Source organism: Pseudophryne corroboree, chromosome 7, assembly GCF_028390025.1.
Source record: "Pseudophryne corroboree isolate aPseCor3 chromosome 7, aPseCor3.hap2, whole genome shotgun sequence".
Taxonomy (NCBI): domain Eukaryota; kingdom Metazoa; phylum Chordata; class Amphibia; order Anura; family Myobatrachidae; genus Pseudophryne; species Pseudophryne corroboree.
The window spans coordinates 269,768,090-269,791,754 of record NC_086450.1 but is presented as its reverse complement, the minus strand read 5'-3'; the positions used below and the strand labels follow the sequence as shown (position 1 = coordinate 269,791,754).

Here is a 23,665-nt window from a genome sequence, read left to right as displayed (position 1 = left end):
GACTCAGGTCATTGTCCCAGTTCCACTTCAACTACACAACATGGGTTACTACTCCAACCTATTTGTGGTACCGAAACCGGACGGTTCGGTAAGGCCCAATTTAAACCTCAAATCACTGAACCCGTATTTAAGGGTGTTCAAGTTCAAAATGGGATCTCTGATGGTGGTGATCTCAGGTCTGGAGGAGGGGGAATTCCTGGTGTCTCTGGACATCAAGGATGCGTACCTTCATATTCCGATTTGCCCGCCTCATAAGGCTTATCTAAGGTTTGCACTACAGGACTGTCACTACCAGTTTCAGGCCCTGCCATTTGGCCTCTCCACGGCACGGAGGGTAGTCCCCAAGGTAATGGCAGAGATGATGTTTCTCCTCCGCAAGCAGGGAGTGAACATAATACCGTACCTGGACGACCTGCTGATAAAAGCACCTTCCAGGGAGAGGTTGTTGGACAGCATTGCTCTCTCAACCCGATTACTTCAGGATCACAGCTGGATTCTGAACCTACCAAAATCCCACCTGGAACCAACACGGAGGCTTCCATTCCTGGGGAAGATACTGGATACGGAGGAACAGAAGGTATTCCTTCCATTGGAAAATGCATTGGTAATCCAGTCAATGGTGCGGGATGTTCTAAAAACAGCCCGGATATTGGTGCATCTATGCATTCGCCTTCTGGGGAAGATGATCGCCTCTTACGAGGCTCTGCAGTACGGAAGGTTTCATGCGAGGCCCTTCCAGCTGGATCTGCTGGACTAATGGTCCGGATTGCATCTTCACATACACCAGAGGATATGTCTGTCGCCAAAAGCCAGGATTTCTCTTCTGTGGTGGCTTCAGACTTCTCACCTGACCTAGGGTCGAAGGTTCGGGATTCAAAATTGGATTCTGCTAACCACATACGCAAGCCTCAGAGGTTGTGGAGCGGTCACCCAAGGGGATCAGTTCCAAGGAAAATGGTCAAGTCAGGAAGCCATTCTTCCAATCAACATTCTGGAACTAAGGGTCACATATAACGAAAGCTTTTCTACAGGCATCGCCTCTTCAAGATCAAGCCATTCAGGTTCAGTCAGACAATGTGACGACAGTAACGTACATAAACCGACAGGGCGGAACGAAGAGCAGAGCAGCAATGTCAGAGGTAACAAAAATTCTCCTCTGGGCACAAAGACACTTGGTGGCGCTGTCTGCAATCTTCATTCCGGGAGGAGACAACTGGGAAGCGGACTTCCTCAGCAGACACGACCTCCACCCGGGAGAGTGGGGCCTTCACCCGCAGGTGTTCGAGTCCTTAACACGTCGGTGGGGAATTCCACAAATATACATGATGGCCTCTTGTCTCAACAAGAAGCTAAAGTAGTATTGTTCCAAGTCGAGGGACCCGCAAGCAGTGGCGGTGGACGCTCTGGTGACTCCATGGGTCTACCAGATGGTTTACGTGTTTCCACCTCTTCCACTGATCCCAAGAATTCTCAAAAGAATTAAAAGGGAAAAGGTTCAAACAATTCTCATTGCTCCTGATTGGCCAAAAAGGGCCTGGTACGCAGATCTACTGGAGATGCTCCTAAAGGACCTGTGGCCTCTACCTCTTCGAGAGGATCTTCTGCAACAGGGGCCGTTCGTCTATCAAGACTTACCATGGCTACGTTTGACGGCATGGAAGTTGAGCGTCAAATTTTAGCCTGGAAAGACATTCCACACAAGGTCATTCCAACCCCGAACCAAGCCAGGAAAGGGGCAACGTCAAAACATTACCACCGTATTTGGAAAAAATATGTCTTGTGGTGTGAAAACAGGAAATTTCCTGCAGTGGAATTTCAGCTGGGACGTTTTCACCTTTTTTTAGTCGGGTGTGGATGTGGGCCTACGTTTGGCTACTTGAAGGTCCAGATTTCGGCCTTATCCATTTTCTTCCAGAAACAATTGGCTTCCCTTACTGAGGTTCAGACGTTCTTGAAGGGGGTTCTGCGCATCCAACCGCCCTTTGTGCCTCCTACGGCACCGTGGGATCTTAACGTGGTGTTGCAGTTGCTACAATCGTAATGGTTTGAGCCTTTGCGGGCGGTTGACGTAAAGTTTCTTACGTGGAAGACCATTACACTGTTGGCCTTAGCTTCTGCAAGGCGTGTGTCGGAACTGGGGGCGTTGTCTCACAAAAGCCCCTATTTGATTTTTCATGAAGATAGAGCTGAACTCAGAACTCGTCAGCAATTTCTTCGTAAGGTGGTGTCTACATTTCATATCAACCAACCTATAGTGGTTCCAGTGCTTACTAACACCTCTGCTACCTCAAAGTCCTTGGATGTTGGGCTTTGAAGATCTATGTGAAGCGGACAGCTCGTCACAGGAAGTCTGACTCGCTGTTTGTTCTCTATGATCCCAAGAAAATTGGGTGTCCTGCTTCTAAGCAGTCTATTGTTCGCTAGATCAGGCTTACTATCCAGCATGCTTATTTATCAGCAGGATTGCCGGTTCCTAAAGTACAGGCCCACTCGACTAGGTCAGTGGTTCTTCCTGGGCGGATGCCCGGGGTGTCTCCGTTTTACTGCTCTGATGAGCAGCTACTTGGTCGGGCTCGAACACATTTGTTAATTTCTACAAGTTCGATACTTTGTCCTCTGAGGACCCTCAGTTTGGTCAATCAGTTCTGCAGGAACCTCAGCACTCTCCCACACGGTTTGGGAGCTTTGGTACATCCCCATGGTACTAATGTGGACCCCAGTATCCTCTAGGACAGGCTTTCCCAACCACGGTCCTCAAGGCACACCAACAGTGCAGGTTTTAGTGATATCCAGGCTGCAGCACAGATGGTTAACTCAAAATAACTGAGCTACTAATTAAGTCACCTATGCTGAAGCCTGGATATCACTAAAACCTGCACTGTTAGTGTGCCTTGAGGACCGTGGTTGGGAAAGCCTGCTCTAGGACGTAAGAGAAAATAAGATTTTACTCACCGGTAAATCTATTTCTCGTAGTCCGTAGTGGATGCTGGGAACTCCGTAAGGACCATGGGGAATAGCGGCTCCGCAGGAGACTGGGCACAACTAAGAAAGATTTAGGACTACCTGGTGTGCACTGGCTCCTCCCTCTATGCCCCTCCTCCAGACCTCAGTTAGGAAACTGTGCCCGGAAGAGCTGACACAATAAGGAAAGGATTTTGGAATCCCGGGTAAGACTCATACCAGCCACACCAATCACACCGTACAACTCGTGATACTATACCCAGTTAACAGTATGAATAACAACTGAGCCTCACGAACAGATGGCTCATAACAATAACCCTTTAGTTAGGCAATAACTATATACAAGTATTGCAGACCATCCGCACTTGGGATGGGTGCCCAGCATCCACTACGGACTACGAGAAATAGATTTACCGGTGAGTAAAATTTTATTTTCTCTGACGTCCTAGTGGATGCTGGGAACTCCGTAAGGACCATGGGGATTATACCAAAGCTCCCAAACGGGCGGGAGAGTGCGGATGACTCTGCAGCACCGAATGAGCAAACTCAAGGTCCTCCTCAGCCAGGGTATCAAACTTGTAGAATTTAGCAAATGTGTTTGAACCCGACCAAGTAGCAGCTCGGCAAAGTTGTAAAGCCGAGACCCCTCAGGCAGCAGCACAAGAAGAGCCCACTTTCCTCGTGGAATGGGCTTTTACAGATTTAGGATGCGGCAGTCCAGCCGCAGAATGTGCAAGTTGAATCGTACTACAGATCCAGCGAGCAATAGACTGCTTTGAAGCAGGAGCACCCAGCTTGTTGGGCGCATACAGGATAAATAGCGAGTCAGTTTTCCTGACTCCAGCCGTCCTGGAAACATAGATTTTCAGGGCTCTGACTACGTCCAACAACTTGGAATCCTCCAAGTCCTTAGTAGCCGCAGGCACCACAATAGGTTGGTTCAAATGAAAAGCTGATACCACCTTAGGAAGAAATTGGGGACGAGTCCTCAATTCCGCCCTATCCATATGGAAAATCAGATAAGGGCTTTTACATGACAAAGCCGCCAATTCTGACACACGCCTGGCCGAAGCCAAGGCCAACAGCATGACCACTTTCCACGTGAGATATTTTAGTTCCACGGTTTTAAGTGGCTCAAACCAATGTGACTTAAGGAAATTCAACACCACGTTGAGATCCCAAGGTGCCACTGGAGGCACAAAATATGCCGCACTCCTTTAACAAACGTCTGAACTTCAGGCAGTGAAGCCAGTTCTTTTTGGAAGAAAATCGACAGAGCCGAAATCTGGACCTTAATGGAACCCAATTTTAGGCCCATAGTCACCCCTGACTGTAGGAAGTGCAGAAATCGACCCAGCTGAAACTCCTCCGTTGGGGCCCTTCTGGCCTCACACCACGCAACATATGTTCGCCATATGCGATGATAATGGTTTGCGGTCACCTCCTTCCTAGCTTTAATCAGCGTAGGGATGACTTCCTCCGGAATGTCCTTTTCCTTCAGGATCCGGCGTTCAACCGCCATGCCGTCAAACGCAGCCGCGGTAAGTCTTGGAACAGACAGGGTCCTTGCAGCAGCAGGTCCTGTCTGAGCGGCAGAGGCCATGGGTCCTCTGAGATCATTTCTTGAAGTTCTGGGTACCACGCTCTTCTTGGCCAATCCGGAACCACAAGTATAGTTCTTACTCCTCTCCTTCTTATTATTCTCAGTACCTTGGGTATGAGAGGCAGAGGAGGGAACACATAAACCGACCGGTACACCCAAGGTGTCACTAGAGCGTCCACAGCTATCGCCTGAGGGTCCCTTGACCTGGCGCAATATTTTTTTAGCTTTTTGTTGAGGCGGGACGCCATCATGTCCACCTGTGGCCGTTCCCAGCGATTTAAAATCAGCTTGAAGACTTCTAGATGAAGTCCCCACTCTCCCGTGTGGAGGTCGTGCCTGCTGAGGAAGTCTGCTTCCCAGTTGTCCACTCCCGGAATAAACACTGCTGACAGTGCTATCACGTGATTTTCCGCCCATCGGAGAATCCTTGTGGCTTCTGCCATCGCCATCCTGCTTCTTGTGCCGCCCTGTCGGTTTACATGGGCGACCGCCGTGATGTTGTCTGACTGGATCAGCACCGGCTGGTGTTGAAGCAGGGGTCTTGCCTGACTTAGGGCATTGTAAATGGCCCTTAGTTCCAGAATATTTATGTGTAGGGAAGTCTCCTGACTTGTCCATAGTCCTTGGAAGTTTCTTCCCTGTGTGACTGCCCCCCAACCTCGAAGGCTGGCATCCGTGGTCACCAGGACCCAGTCCTGTATGCCAAATCTGCGGCCCTCTAGAAGATGAGCACTCTGCAGCCACCACAACAGCGACACCCTGGTCCTTGGAGACAGGGTTATCAGCCGATGCATCTGAAGATGCGACCCGGACCACTTGTCCAACAGATCCCACTGAAAGATCCTTGCATGGAACCTTCCGAAAGGAATTGCTTCGTAAGAAACCACCATCTTTCCCAGGACTCGCGTGCAATGGTGCACCGACACCTGTTTTGGTTTTAGGAGGTCTCTGACTAGAGATGACAACTCCTTGGCCTTCTCCTCCGGGAGAAACACTTTTTTCTGTTCCGTGTCCAGAACCATCCACAGGAACAGTAGACGCGTTGTAGGAACCAGCTGCGACTTTGGAAAATTCAGGATCCAGCCGTGCTGTTGTAGCACTTCCCGAGCAAGTGCTACTCCGATCAACAACTGTTCCCTGGACCTCGCCTTTATAAGGAGATCGTCCAAGTACGGGATAATTAAAACTCCCTTTTTTCGAAGGAGTACAGGTTGAGTCTCCCTTATCCAAAATGCTTGGGACCAGAGGTATTTTGGATATGGGATTTTTCCGTATTTTGGAATAATTGCATACCATAATGAGATATCATGGTGATGGGACCTAAATCTAAGCACATAATGCATTTATGTTTCATATACACCTTATACACACAGCCTGAAGGTAATTTTAGCCAATATTTTTTATAACTTTGTGCATTAAACAAAGTGTGTGTACATTCACACAATTCATTTATGTTTCATATACACCTTATACACACAGCCTGAAGGTCATTTAATACAATATTTTTAATAACTTTGTGTATTAAACAAAGTTTGTGTACATTGAGCCATCAGAAAACAAAGGTTTCACTATCTCACTCAAAAAAGTCCGTATTTCGGAATATTCCGTATTTCGGAATATTTGGATATGGGATACTCAACCTGTATCATCATTTCGGCCATTACCTTGGTAAATACCCTCGGTGCCGTGGACAGACCAAACGGCAACGTCTGGAATTGGTAATGACAGTCCTGTACCACAAATCTGAGGTACTCCTGGTGAGGAGGGTAAATGGGGACATGTAGGTAAGCATCCTTGATGTCCAGTGATACCATGTAATCCCCCTCGTCCAGGCTTGCAATCACCGCCCTGAGTGATTCCATCTTGAACTTGAACCATCTTATATAAGTGTTCAAGGATTTTAAATTTAAAATGGGTCTCACCGAATCGTCTGGTTTCGGTACCACAAACATTGTGGAATAGTAACCCCGTCCTTGTTGAAGGAGGGGTACCTTGATTATCACCTGCTGAGAAAACAGCTTGTGAATCGCCTCCAGCACTGCCTCCCTGTCCGGGGGGAGCTGTCGGCAAGGCAGATTTGAGGAAACGGCGAGGGGGAGATGTCTCGAATTCCAGCTTGTACCCCTGAGATACTACTTGTAGAATCCAGGGATCCACCCGTGAGCGAGCCCACTGGTCGCTGAAGTTCTTGAGACGGGCCCCCACCGTACCTGGCTCCGCCTGTGGAGCCCCAGCATCATGCGGTGGACTTAGAGGAAGCGGGGGAGGACTTTTGTTCCTGGGAACTGGCTGTATGTTGCAGCTTTTTTCCTCTACCTCTGCCTCTGGGCAGAAAGGACGCGCCTCTAACCCGCTTACCTTTCTGGGGCCGAAAGGACTGTACCTGATAATACGGTGCTTTCTTTGGCTGTGAGGGAACATGGGGTAAAAATGCTGACTTCCCAGCTGTCGCTGTGGAAACGAGGTCCGAGAGACCATCCCCAAACAACTCCTCACCCTTGTAAGGCAAAACTTCCATGTGCCTTTTAGAATCTGCATCTCCTGTCCACTGCCGAGTCCACAATCCTCTCCTGGCAGAAATGGACATTGCGTTTATTTTAGATGCCAGTCGGCAAATATCCCTCTGTGCATCTCTCATGTATAAGACAGCGTCTTTAATATGCTCTACGGTTAGAAATATAGTGTCCCTATCTAGGGTATCAATGTTTTCCGACAGGGAATCTGACCACGCAGCTGCAGCACTGCACATCCATGCTGAAGCAATAGCCGGTCTCAGTATAATTCCTGAGTGTGTATATACAGACTTCAGGATAGCCTCCTGCTTTCTATCTGCAGGTTCCTTTAGGGTGGCCGTGTCCGGAGACGGTAGTGCCACCTTTTTAGACAGACGTGTGAGCGCTTTATCCACCCTAGGGGATGTCTCCCAACGTGACCTGTCCTCTGGCGGGAAAGGGTTCGCCATTAGTAACTTTTTAGAAATTACCAGTTTCTTATCGGGGGAAACCCACGCTTCTTCACACACTTCATTTAATTCATCAGATGGGGGAAAAACCACTGGTAGCTTTTTCTCCCCAAACATAATACCCTTTTTTGTGGTACCTGGGGTAATATCAGAAATTTGCAACACATTTTTCATTGCCGTAATCATATAACGAATGGCTCTATTGGAATGTACACTAGTCTCATCTTCGTCGACACTGGAGTCAGTATCCGTGTCGACATCTGTGTCTGCCATCTGAGGTAGTGGGCGTTTTAGAGCCCCTGATGGCTTTTGAGACGCCTGGGCAGGCACGGGCTGAGCAGCCGGCTGTCCCACATCTGCTATGTCGTCAAACCTTTTATGTAAAGAGTTGACACTGTCGCGTAATTCCTTCCACATGTCCATCCATTCAGGTGTCGACCCCGCAGGGGGTGACATCACATTTATCGGCACCTGCTCCGCCTCCACATAAGCCTCCTCATCAAACATGTAGACACAGCCGTACCGACACACCGCACACACACAGGGAATGCTCTGACTGAGGACAGGACCCCACAAAGTCCTTTGGGGAGACAGAGAGAGAGTATGCCAGCACACACCAGAGCGCTATATAATACAGGGATACCCACTACACACAGTGATTTTTCCCCTATAGCTGCTATAATACACAATTTGCGCCTAAATTTAGTGCCCCCCCTCTCTTTTTTACCCTATTGAGCCTGGAAACTGCAGGGGAGAGCCTGGGGAGCGTCCTTCCAGCGGAGCTGTGAGAGGAAATGGCGCCAGTGTGCTGAGGGAGATAGCCCCGCCCCCTTCACGGCGGACTTCTCCCGCTTTTTTCAGGATATTTCTGGCAGGGGATTTTACACATATATAGTCTTCCTGACTATATTATGTGTTTTTTTGCCAAGCTAAGGTATTTATATTGCAGCCCAGGGCGCCCCCCCCCAGCGCCCTGCACCCATCAGTGACCGGAGTGTGAGGTGTGCATGGGGAGCAATGGCGCACAGCTGCAGTGCTGTGCGCTACCTTAATGAAGACCGGAGTCTTCAGCCGCCGATTTTCTGGATGTTCTTCTTGCTTCTGGCTCTGCAAGGGGGACGGCGGCGCGGCTCCGGGACCGGACGACCGAGGCTGGGCCTGTGTTCGATCCCTCTGGAGCTAATGGTGTCCAGTAGCCTAAGAAGCCCAAGCTAGCTGCAAGCAGGTAGGTTTGCTTCTTCTCCCCTTAGTCCCTCGAAGCAGTGAGTCTGTTGCCAGCAGATCTCACTGAAAATAAAAAACCTAAATATACTTTCTTTCTAAGAGCTCAGGAGAGCCCCTAGTGTGCAACCAGCTCGGCCGGGTACAAAATTCTAACTGAGGTCTGGAGGAGGGGCATAGAGGGAGGAGCCAGTGCACACCAGGTAGCCCTAAATCTTTCTTAGTTGTGCCCAGTCTCCTGCGGAGCCGCTATTCCCCATGGTCCTTACGGAGTTCCCAGCATCCACTAGGACGTCAGAGAAAATAGGATTTTAATTACCTACCGGTAAATCCTTTTCTCGTAGTCCGTAGAGGATACTGTGTGCCCGCCCAGTGCTTTGTTTTTCCTGTACTGTTACTTTGGTAAGTAATGTTGTTGGTTCAGCTGTTGCTGTTCCTGTTCAAGTTGGTTGTATGGCTTTCCTCTTGTATGTGTGTGCTGGTTCGAATCTCACCACTGTTCTGTTACATCCTTCCTCAGGATATGTCCGTTTCCTCAGGCACAGTTTCAGAGTCTGGTAGGAGGGGCATAGAAGGAGGAGCCAGTGCACACTATAGATTTTTTTAATGTGCCCAAGGCTCCTAGTGGACCAGTCTATACCCCATGGTACTAACGTGGACCCCAGTATCCTCTACGGACTACGAGAAAAGGATTTACCAGTAGGTAATTAAAATCCTATTTTTCCCCTTATTACTTTTAAATTACATGGACACCACTGTAGCTCACAAGTGTTGTGACGCTGACTGAACAGCTGTTTTAAAATATTTTAGTACTTTGGCTGACGTGAGCAAGGCAGCGGTAGATCTGAAAAGAATTAATCAGCGCAGCAATGGTGAGCTACAGCAGCATATCATAGGTACGGTACATTTTATCTTTGTGTAAAAAATGATTTAACCAGCACTGTATTAAACAAATGCTTTAATTCAAAAATAAAGCTTTTCTTAATTTCTTCTCTTTTAGCAATACCATGTGAGAATGATGTTCCCAGTGCCAGGAGGTCCACTTGTTAATAAGTAGGTTTCCCAAGCGTGGTTATTGTGAGAATTAACCTCAATAATATACAGTATAGGGCAAAGGGAAAACAAGTCTTTTGTGCTGGTGAAAACATCAGTTGTCTTCAGCAAATCGGCTTTTCATGTACATCACTCCATGTTCAAAACCTTAAACCAGGCATGTCCAAACTGCGGCCCTCCAGCTGTTGAGAAACTACACATCCCAGCATGCCCCGACACAGCTTTAGCATTCTCTGACAACAAAACTGTGTCAGGGCATGCTGGGATATGTAGTTTCACAACAGCTGGAGGGCCGCAGTTTGGACATGCCTGCCTTAAACCATCTGTTAACCACTTGCCTGGCATGGTTGTACCAGATGCGACCATGCCTTCAACTGCTTTAACTGACCAGGTGGCACAGGATGCGACCAGTCAGATAAACAGTGTTAGCAGCGGCAGGGAAGGGAAACTTTCCTCCACTGCTGCTGTCAGAGGGACTGATCGGTCAGCACGACAAGACCTCCCCCTCCAGCGTCTGCAGACAATAGTAGCAGCCGCTGGGGAGTGTAAATTAACCATCCCAAGCTCCCCCTGTGTACCTAGAGGCTGTCCCGGCTTTCAAAATGAAAGCTGCGCTGTTTCCGATGTTCCCAATCGATGTTTCGATGTTAAAAACGAAGAAAAAATATATTTTTTAACTTTTTTTTTTTTTAACTATAAATCATTTTGGATAGGGTTAAGTTCATGTTCTTCACCTAATTCACTTATAAAAAAAAAAAAGACAATTTTGGGGCAGTTTTTGGGGGAAACTATTGTCAGTTAAGTGGTTAAGGATGGACTGCTCATGGGCTTCAGCCTTGCCCCCAGGATAACATTTGCAAGCCAGACACTGGATGGACAAATCTAACTTGAGTTGTAAACCTGAAGTATAAGTGTTCATTCCCAACTGGAAAACTGGGCATAAATTATCCAGGATTATAATTTGTTTATTAAAATAAATCATTTTATGTTAAAATGTAAGGCCTTATTTAAAAGAAAAACAAATAAATTAGAGGTTAAATAGGCTGTTTAGAAGATTAAATCAGTGTGCAAATTTACACATTACATTAATCTGAGACAAACAGGACAGAGGGGGTAATTCAGACCTGGTCGCTCGCTAGCTGTTTTTGCAGTCCTGCATTCACATAGTCGCCGCCCACCAGGGAGTGTATTTTAGCTGTGCAAGTGTGCGATCGCATGTGCAGCCGAGCGATACAAAAAGATTTTGCGCAGTTTCTGAGTAGGCCAGGACTTACTTAGCCGCTGCGATCACTTCAGCCTGTCAGGGACCAGAATTGACGTTAGACACCCGCCCTGCAAACGCTTGGGAACACCTGCGTTTTTTCCAACCACTCCCAGAAAAAGGTCAGTTGACACCCACAAACGCCTCCTTCCTGTCAATCTCCTTGCGATCGCCTGTGCGAATGGATTCTTCGCACAAACCCATTGCAGAACAACAAACCGCTTTGTACCTGTGCGACGTGCCTGCGCATTGCGGTGCATATGCATGTGCAGTTCTGACCTGATTGCAGTGCTGCAAAAAATGCTAGCGAGCGATCAGGTCTGAATTACCCCCAGAATACAGAACATAGAAGGAATATTACCTGAGGGAGCTGTGGTAAAAACCTTAGAGGAGTACTTGAGGCTCTACTTTTATGCTGTTGAAAAAATGTTAAAAAACTCAAATTACAAAATAAAATATTACAAAAACATACTGTAATTCACATATTGTTTTGCTGCATACAAAAATAAAAAAATATTTGCATTTTACTACACTGAAAATAAAGGTGAAAATAACCTATGAATCTGCCCCTCACTCTCCATAATCTCTTAACAAATAGTGCATCTAAAGTGCCTGCCTTGACAGGAGCGTGAAGTGCTGTCGGAGTGCTGAAGTGAAGGTCGGAATGACTGCACCTTGTGGACACCAACATTGCAAACTGGCCCTTGCACCTCATAGAGATGCACATGAAGAAGTTGGATTACGGTTTTTCTCAATGATGTGCACAGCTGAATATTGCGACCACACATCACGGAGAATTTATTTCCCCTCTATAGAGATAAGCTTACCATACTATCCCTTTAAACTGAATTATGCAGGTTCGATGGCTGATTAAAGCCAGGTGAAATGTAGGCTTGAAGTCAGCCAGCAACAGAACCGGTTTAAAGGGATATTATAGTATGATATCAGTATGACATCCCGGCTGTCAGAAGATACCGGTGGTGAGCGCAGTGTGTCCCCTCGTGGGCTCGCTTTGCTCACCATGCTTCGGGCCCGGTGACCACATTTCGTTGCCACAGGGTTATGTTCCCCTCGGGTGGTGGCACTATGTAAAAGTGCCTAATATATTGATAACCAACAATATACCTCCCAAGTTTTTAAATATTTTAGTCGTAACATAGTATATATAAAAACACGTGGCCACAGGTGTGTCTAGCACTTCTGAAGCACAAGACCAGCCCTAACCCTTCTTGCTTTACCTAAAGTCTCACATCATGAAGTCCCACCTGTGGAAGGCCCACTTTTGAACTAACTTTTGGAAGACCACTGGATTGAGAAACCACTCAGAGAGAACCGTGGTTCTGCTGAGGTAATCTACTTTTCAATCTCCCATTCCCAGTATATACGCTGCTGAGAGTGTCAGAACAAAGTTCTCTTCACAGGAAAGGGTTTGGTCTGCCTCCGCCAACGCAGTCACGCTCTTTGTGCCTGCCTGATGTCTAACATATGCCACCGCCATGGCATTGTCCGACTGAATACGAACTGGCTGGTTGGCCAGAACAGACTGGGCTGTCAAGAGAGCCAGAAAGATGGCTTGGAACTTGAGCTCACTGATGGGCAGGGCTGTCTTAGATGGTGACAAAAGGCCCATGAGCTGAAAATGTAATTTCATGGCACCATAGCCTAGAAGACTCATGTGCATGGTCACAATGACCCAAAACGGAATGACCAAGGATCGTACCTGAAGGAGATGATCGTAAACCAGCCACAAATAGAGAGCTTGACGAGTAATGTAGGATAGAACTAGAAACTGAGATGAGAATGATACCGAGCAACCCTACCAAGTTTGGAGAATTTCCCCCTGGAACTTCTGTGAGTGACATTTGGCATACTGAGTGGTCTCGAAAAGGGAAGACCATTGTGCCCAACATCTTTATGCCCCGAAGACCTGACAGAACCGTTGTGGCCAAGTTCTGGAGGATCCACGCTTTGGACTCTGTAAGAGGGAGGTATCGAAGATCACCTAGAACTGAAGGGGCTGACAATCAATTAAGTGAGACCTTTCAAAATTCAGGATCCAGCCATGATCTGAAAGTATTTGAACCATGCGGCCTAGCTGGTTTCATAACTGTGAAGTTGAATGTCCTTCACGAGAAGAATGTCTAAAGAAGATATGATTGTGAGCTTGTTATGCAAAGAATTGATCAATCACCGGCCTGATTTTGGTGAAAACAAGCAGAGCCATGGCTATACAGACTGTTAGGGCCTGAAAACAGAGGAGAGAAGGATGACCTGCCAAAGTGGAACATGAAGATATGCTTCCTGACATCCAGTGAGCCCTTCATGCTGTGGATCACTGATCAGGGATTTACATCTGAAAATGAGCTACCCACAACCTGGTGTTCAAGACGTGAAGATTTAAGTGCAACCGGAATGAGACGTTCAGTTTCCGAACAAGGTACAAGGTGGAGTAGTATACCAGTTTCTCTTCCAGTCGTGGAACTGGAGCAATAACTCTCTCCGAGAGGAGTGGAATGATAACATGGTCCAATGCCACCATGTTCTTTGCAGTGGCAAAAGAAAATCGCAGTAGTGGCGGAAACCTGAGGTCAAAGATGTAACCATTGCAAATGATGACCAGAAACCAGATGTCTGAAGACGACTTCATTCAGTGGTCTCTGAGCTGGAAAAACTGCCCTTCATTTTCTGAAGGAACCAGGTAGAGAGAGAAACCCTTTTAGGCATCTTTGGAGCCTTGACCTCCAAATGCTGGGTGGAATCAGAAAAACCATCCTTGGAAGTCGAACCCGCCAGGGAAGAATCGGCTTGTGGCAGACTGACCTCTTGTGAACAATCCACCCGTAAAGGAGGGGCGAAAAACTGGAAACGCAGACCCCACTGTTAGGGGCAACCACCAGTAGAAAAGTGCTTTTCTCACCGGTGGGGAATAATAACATCCAGTCCTTGCTAAAAGACAACATCCCCACCAAATGGAAGAAATGCTAAGGAACAATTTGATTATGAATCCGAATTTCAAGTGCGGAGCCAAAGGGCCCTAAGCTAAGACGCCCGTAGCTTTAACCTTGGAAGCCATGTCAGCACCATCTTGCACAGCCTCACATATTCAGTCTTCCACTCCGTGAGTAGGAGAATATTCTATGTTCTCACCCTAGTCTCTGCAAGTCCACCCCCCTCCTTATGTGAATTTGAAAACTCTAACGAAGCCATTGAAGGAAGATGTATACAAACCTTACTCGTGCACCGCACGCAGCCGAGTACTCTTAAAAGATCATGATAAATAAGAGGAAACTATTGCAAACTCCTACACTGTGCACTGCCTGGCATGGAGCCAGGGTGGGACATGCAGTGGCTGGGAACTTAACTCTATACAGGAAAGAATCTTCCTCCTGAGACGAGGGAACTCAGCAACCAGCTTTACATGGGCTGACATTAACCTACCCAAAGTCTGAGCAACCACAGGTTCCACCACGGTGACACCGCACCCACTGATGCCTGCACATCATTGGGCTCTATACACACATGGCCCCCAAGTCTCACTGTCCACAAGGTAACTGTACTTTACACTGCGCACGATTGAAAAACATTGCCATAGTACCACCCCAAAACTTAGTGGTGCCATAATACAGTAAAATCCTTGCTGTTTCCAGAGTGATTTGTAAGGAAAGACAGCAGGTGTGTACTTAGCTGTTAAACCCAATTAGTAGACAGTAAATAATAAGATTTTACTCACCGGTAAATCTATTTCTCGTAGTCCGTAGTGGATGCTGGGACTCCGTAAGGACCATGGGGAAAAGCGGCTCCGCAGGAGACTGGGCACAACTAAAGAAAGCTTTAGGACTATCTGGTGTGCACTGGCTCCTCCCTCTATGACCCTCCTCCAGACCTCAGTTAGGATACTGTGCCCGGAAGAGCTGACACAATAAGGAAGGATTTTGAATCCCGGGTAAGACTCATACCAGCCACACCAATCACACCGTACAACTCGTGATACAATACCCAGTTAACAGTATGAAATATAACTGAGCCTCTCAACAGATGGCTCAACCATAACCCTTTAGTTAGGCAATAACTATAAACAAGTATTGCAGACAATCCGCACTTGGGACGGGCGCCCAGCATCCACTACGGACTACGAGAAATAGATATACCGGTGAGTAAAATCTTATTTTCTCTGACGTCCTCAGTGGATGCTGGGACTCCGTAAGGACCATGGGGATTATACCAACGCTCCCAAACAGGCGGGAGAGTGCGGATGACTCTGCAGCACCGAATGAGCAAACTCTAGGTCCTCCTCAGCCAGGGTATCAAACTTGTAGACTCTTGCAAAAATGTTTGAACCCGACCAAGTAACCACTCGGCAAATTTGTAAAGCCGAGACCCCTCGGGCAGCCGCCCAAGAAGAGCCCACTTTCCTCGTGGAATGGGCTTGTACAGATTTAGGGTGCGGCAGTCCAGCCGCAGAATGTGCAAGTTGAATCGTGCTACAGATCCAGCGAGCAATAGTCTGCTTAGAAGCAGGAGCACCCAGCTTGTTGGGTGCATACAGGATAATTAGCGAGTCAGTTTTCCTGACTCCAGCCGTCCTGGAAACATATACTTTTCAGGGCCCTGACTACGTCCAGTAACTTGGAATCCTCCAAGTCCCAAGTAGCCGCAGGCACCACAATAGGTTGGTTCACATGAAAAACTGACACCACCTTAGGAAGGAATTGGGAACGAGTCCTCCATTCCGCCTTATCCATATAAAAAAACAGATAAGGGCTTTTGCATGACAAAGCCGCCAATTCTGATACACGCCTGGCCGACGCCAAGGCCAACAGCATGACCACTTTCCACGTGAGGTATCGTAGCTCCACGGATTTAAGTGGCTCAACCCAATGCGACTTCAGGAAATCCAACACCACGTTGAGATCCCACGGTGCCACTGGAGGCACAAACGGGGGCTGACTATGCAGCACTCCCTTAACAAAAGTCTGAACTTCAGGCAGTGAAGCCAGTTCTATTTTGGAAGACAATCGATAGAGCCGAAATCTGGACCTTAATGGAATCCAATTTTAGGCCCATAGTCACCCTGACTGTAGGAAGTGCAGAAATCGACCTAGCTGAAATTCCTCCTTTGGGGCCTTCCTGGCCTCACAGCACGCAACATATTTCCGCCATATGCGGTGATAATGGTTTGCGTTCACTTCTTTCCTAGCTTTTAATTAGCGTAGGGATAACTTCCTCCGGAATGCCCTTTTCCTTCAGGATCCGGCGTTCAACCGCCATGCCGTCAAACGCAGCCGCGGTACGTCTTGGAACAGACAGGCCCCCTGCTGCAGCAGGTCCTGTCTGATCGGCAGAGGCCATGGGTCCTCTGAGATCATTTCTTGGAGTTCTGGGTACCAAGCTCCTCTTGGCCAATCCGGAACAATGAGTATAGTTCTTACTCCTCTCCTTCTTATTATTCTCATTACCCTGGGTAAGAGAGGCAGAGAAGGGAACACATACACCGACTGGTACACCCACGGTGTTACCACAGCGTCCACAGCTATAGCCTGAGGGTCCCTTGACCTGGCGCAATATCTTTGTAGCTTTTTGTTGAGGCGGGACGCCATCATGTCCACCTGTGGCCTTTCCCAACGGTGTACAATCATTTGGAAGACTTCTGGATGAAGTCCCCACTCTCCCGGGTGGAGGTCGTGTCTGCTGAGAAAGTCTGCTTCCCAGTTGTCCACTCCGGGAATGAACACTGCTGACAGTGCTAACACATGATTTTCCGCGCATCGGAGAATCCTTGTGGCTTCTGCCATCGCCATCCTGCTTCTTGTGCCGCCCTGTCGGTTTACATGAGCGACCGCCGTGATGTTGTCTGACTAGATCAGCACCGGCCGGTGTTGAAGCAGGGGTCTAGCCTGACTTAGGGCATTGTAAATGGCCCTTAGTTCCAGAATATTTATGTGTAGGGAAGTCTCCTGACTTTTCCATAGTCCTTGGAAGTTTCTTCCCTGTGTGACTGCCCCCCAGCCTCGAAGGCTGGCATCCGTGGTCACCAGGACCCAGTCCTGTATGCCGAATCTGCGGCCCCCTAGAAGATGAGCACTCTGCAGCCACCACAACAGCGACACCCTGGCCCTTGGAGACAGGGTTATCCGCCTATGCATCTGAAGATGCGACCCGTACCACTTGTCCAACAGATCCCACTGGAAGATCCTTGCATGGGACCTGGCGAATGGAATTTCTTCGTAAGAAGCTACCATCTTTCCCAGGGCTCGCGTGCATTGATGCACCGACACCTGTATTTGTATTAGGAGGTCTCTGTCTAGAGACGACAACTCCTAGGACTTCTCCTCCGGGAGAAACCCTTTTTATCCTGTTCTGTGTCCAGAACCATACCCAGGAACAGTAGACGCGTCGTAGGAACCAGCTGCGACTTTGGAATATTCAGAATCCAGCCGTGCTGTTGTAGCACTTCCCGAGATAGTGCTACTCCGACGAACAACTGCTCCCTGGACCTCGCCTTTATAAGGAGATCGTCCAAGCACGGGATAATTATTTCGGCCATTACCTTGGTAAATACCCTCGGTGCCGGGGACAGACCAACGGCAACGTCTGGAATTGGTAATGACCATCCTGTACCACCATTTTGAGGTACTCCTGGTGAAGAGGGTAAATAGGGACATGCAGGTAAGCATCCTTGATGTCCAGTGATACCATGAAATTCTCCAGGCTTGCAATAATCGCCCTGAGCGATTCCATTTTGAACTTGAACCTTCGTATATAAGTGTTCAAGGATTTCAATTTTAGAATGGGTCTCACCGAACCGTCTGGTTTGGTACCACAACATTTTGGAATAGTAACCCCGGCCTTGTTGAAGGAGGGGTACCTTGATTTCACCTGCTGGAAGTACAGCATGTGAATTGCCGCCAGTACTACCTCCCTTTCTCCGAGGGCAGCAGGCAAGGCTGATGTGAGGTAACGGCGAGGGGGAGTCTCCTCGAACTCCAGCCTGTATCCCTGTGATACTACTTGCAGAACCTAGGGATCCACCTGTGGGCAAGCCCACTGGTCCCTGAAGTTCCCGAGACGCACCCCCATCGCACCTGTCTCCACCTGTGGAGCCCCAGCGTCATGCGGTGGACTCAGAGGAAGCGGGGGAAGATTTTTGATCCTGGGAACTGGCTGTCTGGTGCAGCTTTTTCCTTCTTCCCTTGTCTCTGTGCAGAAAGGAAGCGCCTTTGACCCGCTTGCTTTTCTGAAGCCGAAAGGACTGTACCTGAAAATACGGTGCTTTCTTAGGCTGTGAGGAAACCTGAGGTAAAAAAATTTCTTCCCAGCTGTTGCTGTGGATACGAGGTCCCAGAGACCATCCCCAAATAATTCCTCACCTTATAAGGCAGAATCTCCATGTGCCTTTTAAAGGCAGCATCACCTGTCCACTGCCGGGTCTCTAATACCCTCCTGGCAGAATGGACATTGCATTAATTCTGGATCCCTCTGTGCATCCTTCATATATAAGACGACGTCTTTAATATGCTCTATGTTAGCAAAAATTATTATCCCTGTCTGGGGTATTAATATTATCTGACAGGGTATCATACCACGCTGCAGCAGCACTATTTATGCTGAGGCAAATGCAGGTCTCAGTATAGTACCTGAGTGTGTATATACAGACTTCAGGATAGTCTCCTGCTTTTTATCAGCAGGCTCCTTCAAAGTGGCCGTATCCCAAGACGGCAGTGCCACCTTTTTTGACAAACGTGTGAGCGCCTTATCCACCCTAGGGGATATCTCCCAACGTGACCTATCCTCTGGCGGGAAAGGGTACGCCAGCAGTAACTTTTTAGAAATTACCATTTTCTTATCGGGGGAACCCACGCTCTTTACACACTTCATTCACTCATCTGATGGGGGAACAAAACACTGGCTGCTTTTTCTCCCCAAACCTAAAACCCTTTTTATGTGATACTTGGGTTCATGTCAGAAATGTGTAACACATTTTTCATTGCCGAGATCATGCAACGGATGTTCCTAGTGGATTGTGTATATGTCTCAACCTTGTCGACACTGGAGTCAGACTCCGTGCCGACATCTGTGTCTGCCATCTGAGGTAACCGGCGTTTTTTGAGCCCCTGATGGCCTTTGAAACGCCTGGGCAGGCGCGGGCTGAGAAGCCGGCTGTCCCACCGCTGTTACGTCATCCAGCCTTTTATGTAAGGAGTTGACATTGTCGGTTAATACCTTCCACCTTTCCATCCACTCTGGTGTCGGCCCCACAGGGGGCGACATCCCATTTATCGGCCTCTGCTCCGCCTCCACGTAACCTTCCTCATCCAACATGTCGACACAGCTGTACCGACACACCGCACACACACAGGGAATGCTCTGACTGAGGACAGGACCCCACAAAGTCCTTTGGGGAGACAGAGAGAGAGTATGCCAGCACACACCAGAGCGCTATATAATGCAGGGATTAACACTATAACTGAGTGATTTTTCCCCCAATAGCTGCTTGTATACACATATTGCGCCTAAATTTAGTGCCCCCCCCCCTCTCTTTTTAACCCTTTGAGCCTGAAAACTACAGGGGAGAGCCTGGGGAGCTGTCTTCCAGCTGCACTGTGAAGAAAAAATGGCGCCAGTGTGCTGAGGGAGATAGCCCCGCCCCTTTTTCGGCTGACTTTTCTCCCGCTTTTTTCATGGATTCTGGCAGGGGTAATTTATCACATATATAGCCCTGGGACTATATATTGTGATGATTTGCCAGCCAAGGTGTATTATATTGCCCTCAGGGCGCCCCCCCCCCCCAGCGCCCTGCACCCATCAGTGACCGGAGTGTGAGGTGTGCATGAGGAGCAATGGCGCACAGCTGCAGTGCTGTGCGCTACCTTGTTGAAGACAGAAGTCTTCTGCCGCCGTTTTTCCGGAACACTCTTGCTTCTGGCTCTGTAAGGGGGCCGGCGGCGCGGCTCCGGGACCGAACATCGAGGTCGGGTCCTGTGGTCGATCCCTCTGGAGCTAGTGGTGTCCAGTAGCCTAAGAAGCCCAAGCTACCACCAGTTAGGTAGGTTCGCTTCTTCTCCCCTTAGTCCCTCGCTGCAGTGAGTCTGTGGCCAGCAGATCTCACTGTAAAATAAAAAACCTAAAATATACTTTCTTTCTAGGAGCTCAGGAGAGCCCCTAGTGTGCATCCAGCTCAGCCGGGCACAAGATTCTAACTGAGGTCTGGAGGAGGGTCATAGAGGGAGGAGCCAGTGCACACCAGATAGTCCTAAAGCTTTCTTTAGTTGTGCCCAGTCTCCTGCGGAGCCGCTATTCCCCATGGTCCTTACGGAGTCCCAGCATCCACTGAGGACGTCAGAGAAAAGAACGTTTTTCATAGGCAGCTAATACAAAAATAAGGGTATTTAGCCATCTTGGAGCCAAAACAGAAGCTACAAGGAAGAGGAGGTGTCTATTCCTTTGGCATGCAGGAGAATGAGCACTCAATGCAGAGAAATGTCGTTAATGCATCCCCTGCTGTACCGCCGCAGGAAGGGGAGTGCAGTGCTGGAAGCTCCACCCCTTCCATTCTCCACTTTCCCCAGACACAAAGAAATTTCCCTTGTTGGAGAAAACCCTGGTCAACTAAACGGGCAGCCGGTAGTGCACACGCTCTTCTTTCTTATATGGGATGGGGGCCACAACAAAAAACACAGCAAAATGGTGAGCGCCATCCGGGACTGCACTATACGCCAGTACCCTCTAAAAGGGCGACAGCATGTGCTGTTCCTGGGCCAAGGCTGTCTCCATGGAGACCAGAGAGCTGTGGGGGATCCCCACTGAGCGCATCCCTCCTCTCGCAACTGCATACCGGCAAGCTGAACAAAGCTCCCAGCAGTTTCTGCACTCATACTGTGCGCTGCTACAAGCAGCGCATAGACACCTTACTATAAAGTAAAAGAACAACAATTACAAATGAACATAAAAAAGCCCTAAACTCCGCAGGAACCTAAAGAACACTGGATCTGTGGGGTTGCTGGGGGAGGAGCTTTTTAAAACTACAGTTTAAGTGCCAGCTCCCGCCCCAACCTGCAATCCCATGGTCCGGAGTCCCACCAGCCTTGCTGCAAGATAATATTTTGAAGTAACCATAAATAATCTCTTACTATTTGTAAGAAATAAGATTTTGGCACATGTATTTATAATACTGACAATTAGAAAGATTTGAATGTTCTTGACCCCTCATCAATATGCTGAATGCAGTGATAATAATAGACCCAATATAAAAATAACAATAAAAACTAACTCATAGTATGGACTATTATGACAACTGACATTTCTGGCTAATTAACTCTTATTTATAAACTTCAATGCATTATTCAAAGTAAGTCACCAATATAAGTTAGGTCAATTCACATATACTTTAATATTTACAGCACATAACTGTAAAATGTAACCAGATTCTGCAATCTACTGTATATTAAATATATGGGGGGATTTCTGTCTGTGGATGCTAGTGGAATAATTACGGACCCAGCAAAATAGATGAACTCACCTGTGCAAGATTAAGGAAATCCACAAAACATGACCTGTTGGTGATACTCTGGGGGCGATTCAATTGTCTTTTTGTGCCCGATCTCCCGTCTAAACAGACGGAAGATCGGGTGGCGATTTTCAAATGTTTTTGATTTTCTTTCTGTGCTGATCACACTCTCTCCAGTGCTAGATTTAGCCGCGTAAAACTGCTAAACCTGATTAAAGTTCTGAGCGCAAAACAAAAAGTGCTGTTTGGGCGCCCAAACAGCCAACTATTCACACATTTCAGCTCATACCCGCTAGGGTATGAGAGCTGAAATGCCAAATGGAGCAACAATGCTGAAATGCAGCAACAATTGAATTGCTCATCAGGTGCCCAGCACTGACAGCCGCTGTCGCAAACAACTGAATCGCCCCCTTATAGACTGGCTTCACTGTGACTGGCAGTGACTTCATATTGGAAGTCCTACCCGCCAGTCAACCGCAGGACAGGCAGTCCCATTGAGAGGTGGTACCTCTCTCCAGGACTGCTAGACTGGGCTGCGATTAGCTGAGAGCTGGATTCCTGTAGGAAGCCACTCCCTGCCTGATCGTCAGCGTAACTCCGCTTTTAAGGGCTGCAGCCAATGCAGTCCATAGAAGCAGAGGGTTTTTGCATGCGCACTCAAGCAGCCACTTGGGCATATACACAGGTCCCAGTGCCTGTCAAATTCATTGCGCAGGCGCCAGACACAGCTATCTGGAGGACGGCTCTCTCCTCTGCCTTTCTGGCATGGGCAGTGGCAAACCCCTGCCCAAAAAATGTAGAAGCCGCAGCTGGAATGACTACTAATTAAAACATGGTTTGTTATAGATAAAAAAAAGTACAACAGCAGAGACAAGACTAGTAAAAAAAAAATAACAAAAAAATGTTTAGAGCTGCACTAAAAAAATATCCAGAACACGTAGTTGCACAAAACCGAACTGAATTTACCTGCTCCATAATGTGGCTAATATTGCAGAGTTATTACGTGTGACATAAGTTGATAGCTAGTTGCTAGGTGACTGGCACTAATAAACGTGTCCGATTTATATGACGCTATCAGCAGATCCACGACTAGAACCGGTGCGATGTCTCTCTCTAGAGGTCCTAGCTGCTCCAGTCCTCCGTAGTGACGCAGAGCAGTCCTGTCGTTAGCGTTTCCAGAATAGCAGCTGTGCTCCTGTCGTCCTCACGTGAAGCGTCTCCGGGAGTTGTGAGCCGTTGCTATGGAAGCGACCAGTCGCTACGGGAGGGAGGTGCGAAGCTTAGCAGACGCCTATATACTGTATATACTCACTATGGTGTTGGTATTAGGCGATGGATAGTGCGCAACCTAAACAATGCAAGGATGTTACACAGTACATATACACAGCGACTACTGTAAATATGACTACTCACATCCGAATGACAGTCCTGTCCAAAATTCATATATGAGACATAATTGTCACTTCATTTTATACACAGACGTGTTTGTTACCACAAAACCATAGCTGACAACAAATGCTTATTTTTGGGATAGTCCTACGGGTAAATTTACTAAGATGGGAGTTCTGTTTAAGATGGGATGTTGCCTATAGCAACCAATCAGATTCTACTTCTCATTTATCTAGCACCTTCTAGAAGATAATACCTGGACTCTGATAGGTTGCTATGGGCAACATCCCATCTTACATAGAACTCCCATCTTAGTAAATTTACCCCACAGATTGTAAAGATTTTTTACTTACACATAGTTTAAAAATAACAATAAAAATAGTTTTTTTTTTGTTTGTTTTTTTGAAAGTATCAAACAACAACAACATAAAATCTTTTTTTTTTTTAATCAATATTATATTTGTTTTCTGGCCTTTGGCTCTAACTCATGTTTGCGTTCTATGGGAGTCATTCCAACCCGATCACTCGCTGCAGTTTATCGGGTCGGAATGCCAGACGGCCGAAGGCCGTCGTTGCCTAGCGATCGCCTCTGAGGCAGAGGCGGTCGATGGGCGGGAGGGGGCTGGACGGCGGCGTGAAGCTGCCATTTAGGAGGCGTGGCCGGACCATTGGGGGGCGGGCCGCAGCTGCTGCATGACATCACACGCAGCC

General features: G+C 47.9%; 1 protein-coding gene across 1 annotated transcript in view; it reads right to left on the bottom strand.

The window, feature by feature from the left end:
• DNAH7 (dynein axonemal heavy chain 7) overlaps positions 1 to 22,802 on the bottom strand; it is a 1,092,938-nt gene extending 1,070,136 nt beyond the window's left edge. The window contains exons 1-2 of the mRNA XM_063934143.1: positions 22,532 to 22,802; positions 11,423 to 11,476 (exon numbers count right to left, since the gene is read on the bottom strand). Coding sequence (XP_063790213.1) covers positions 11,423 to 11,476; positions 22,532 to 22,540 — 63 coding nt within the window. The 5' untranslated portion in view covers positions 22,541 to 22,802. The remainder of the gene's footprint in view (positions 1 to 11,422; positions 11,477 to 22,531) is intronic.
• Positions 22,803 to 23,665: the final 863 nt, after the last annotated feature.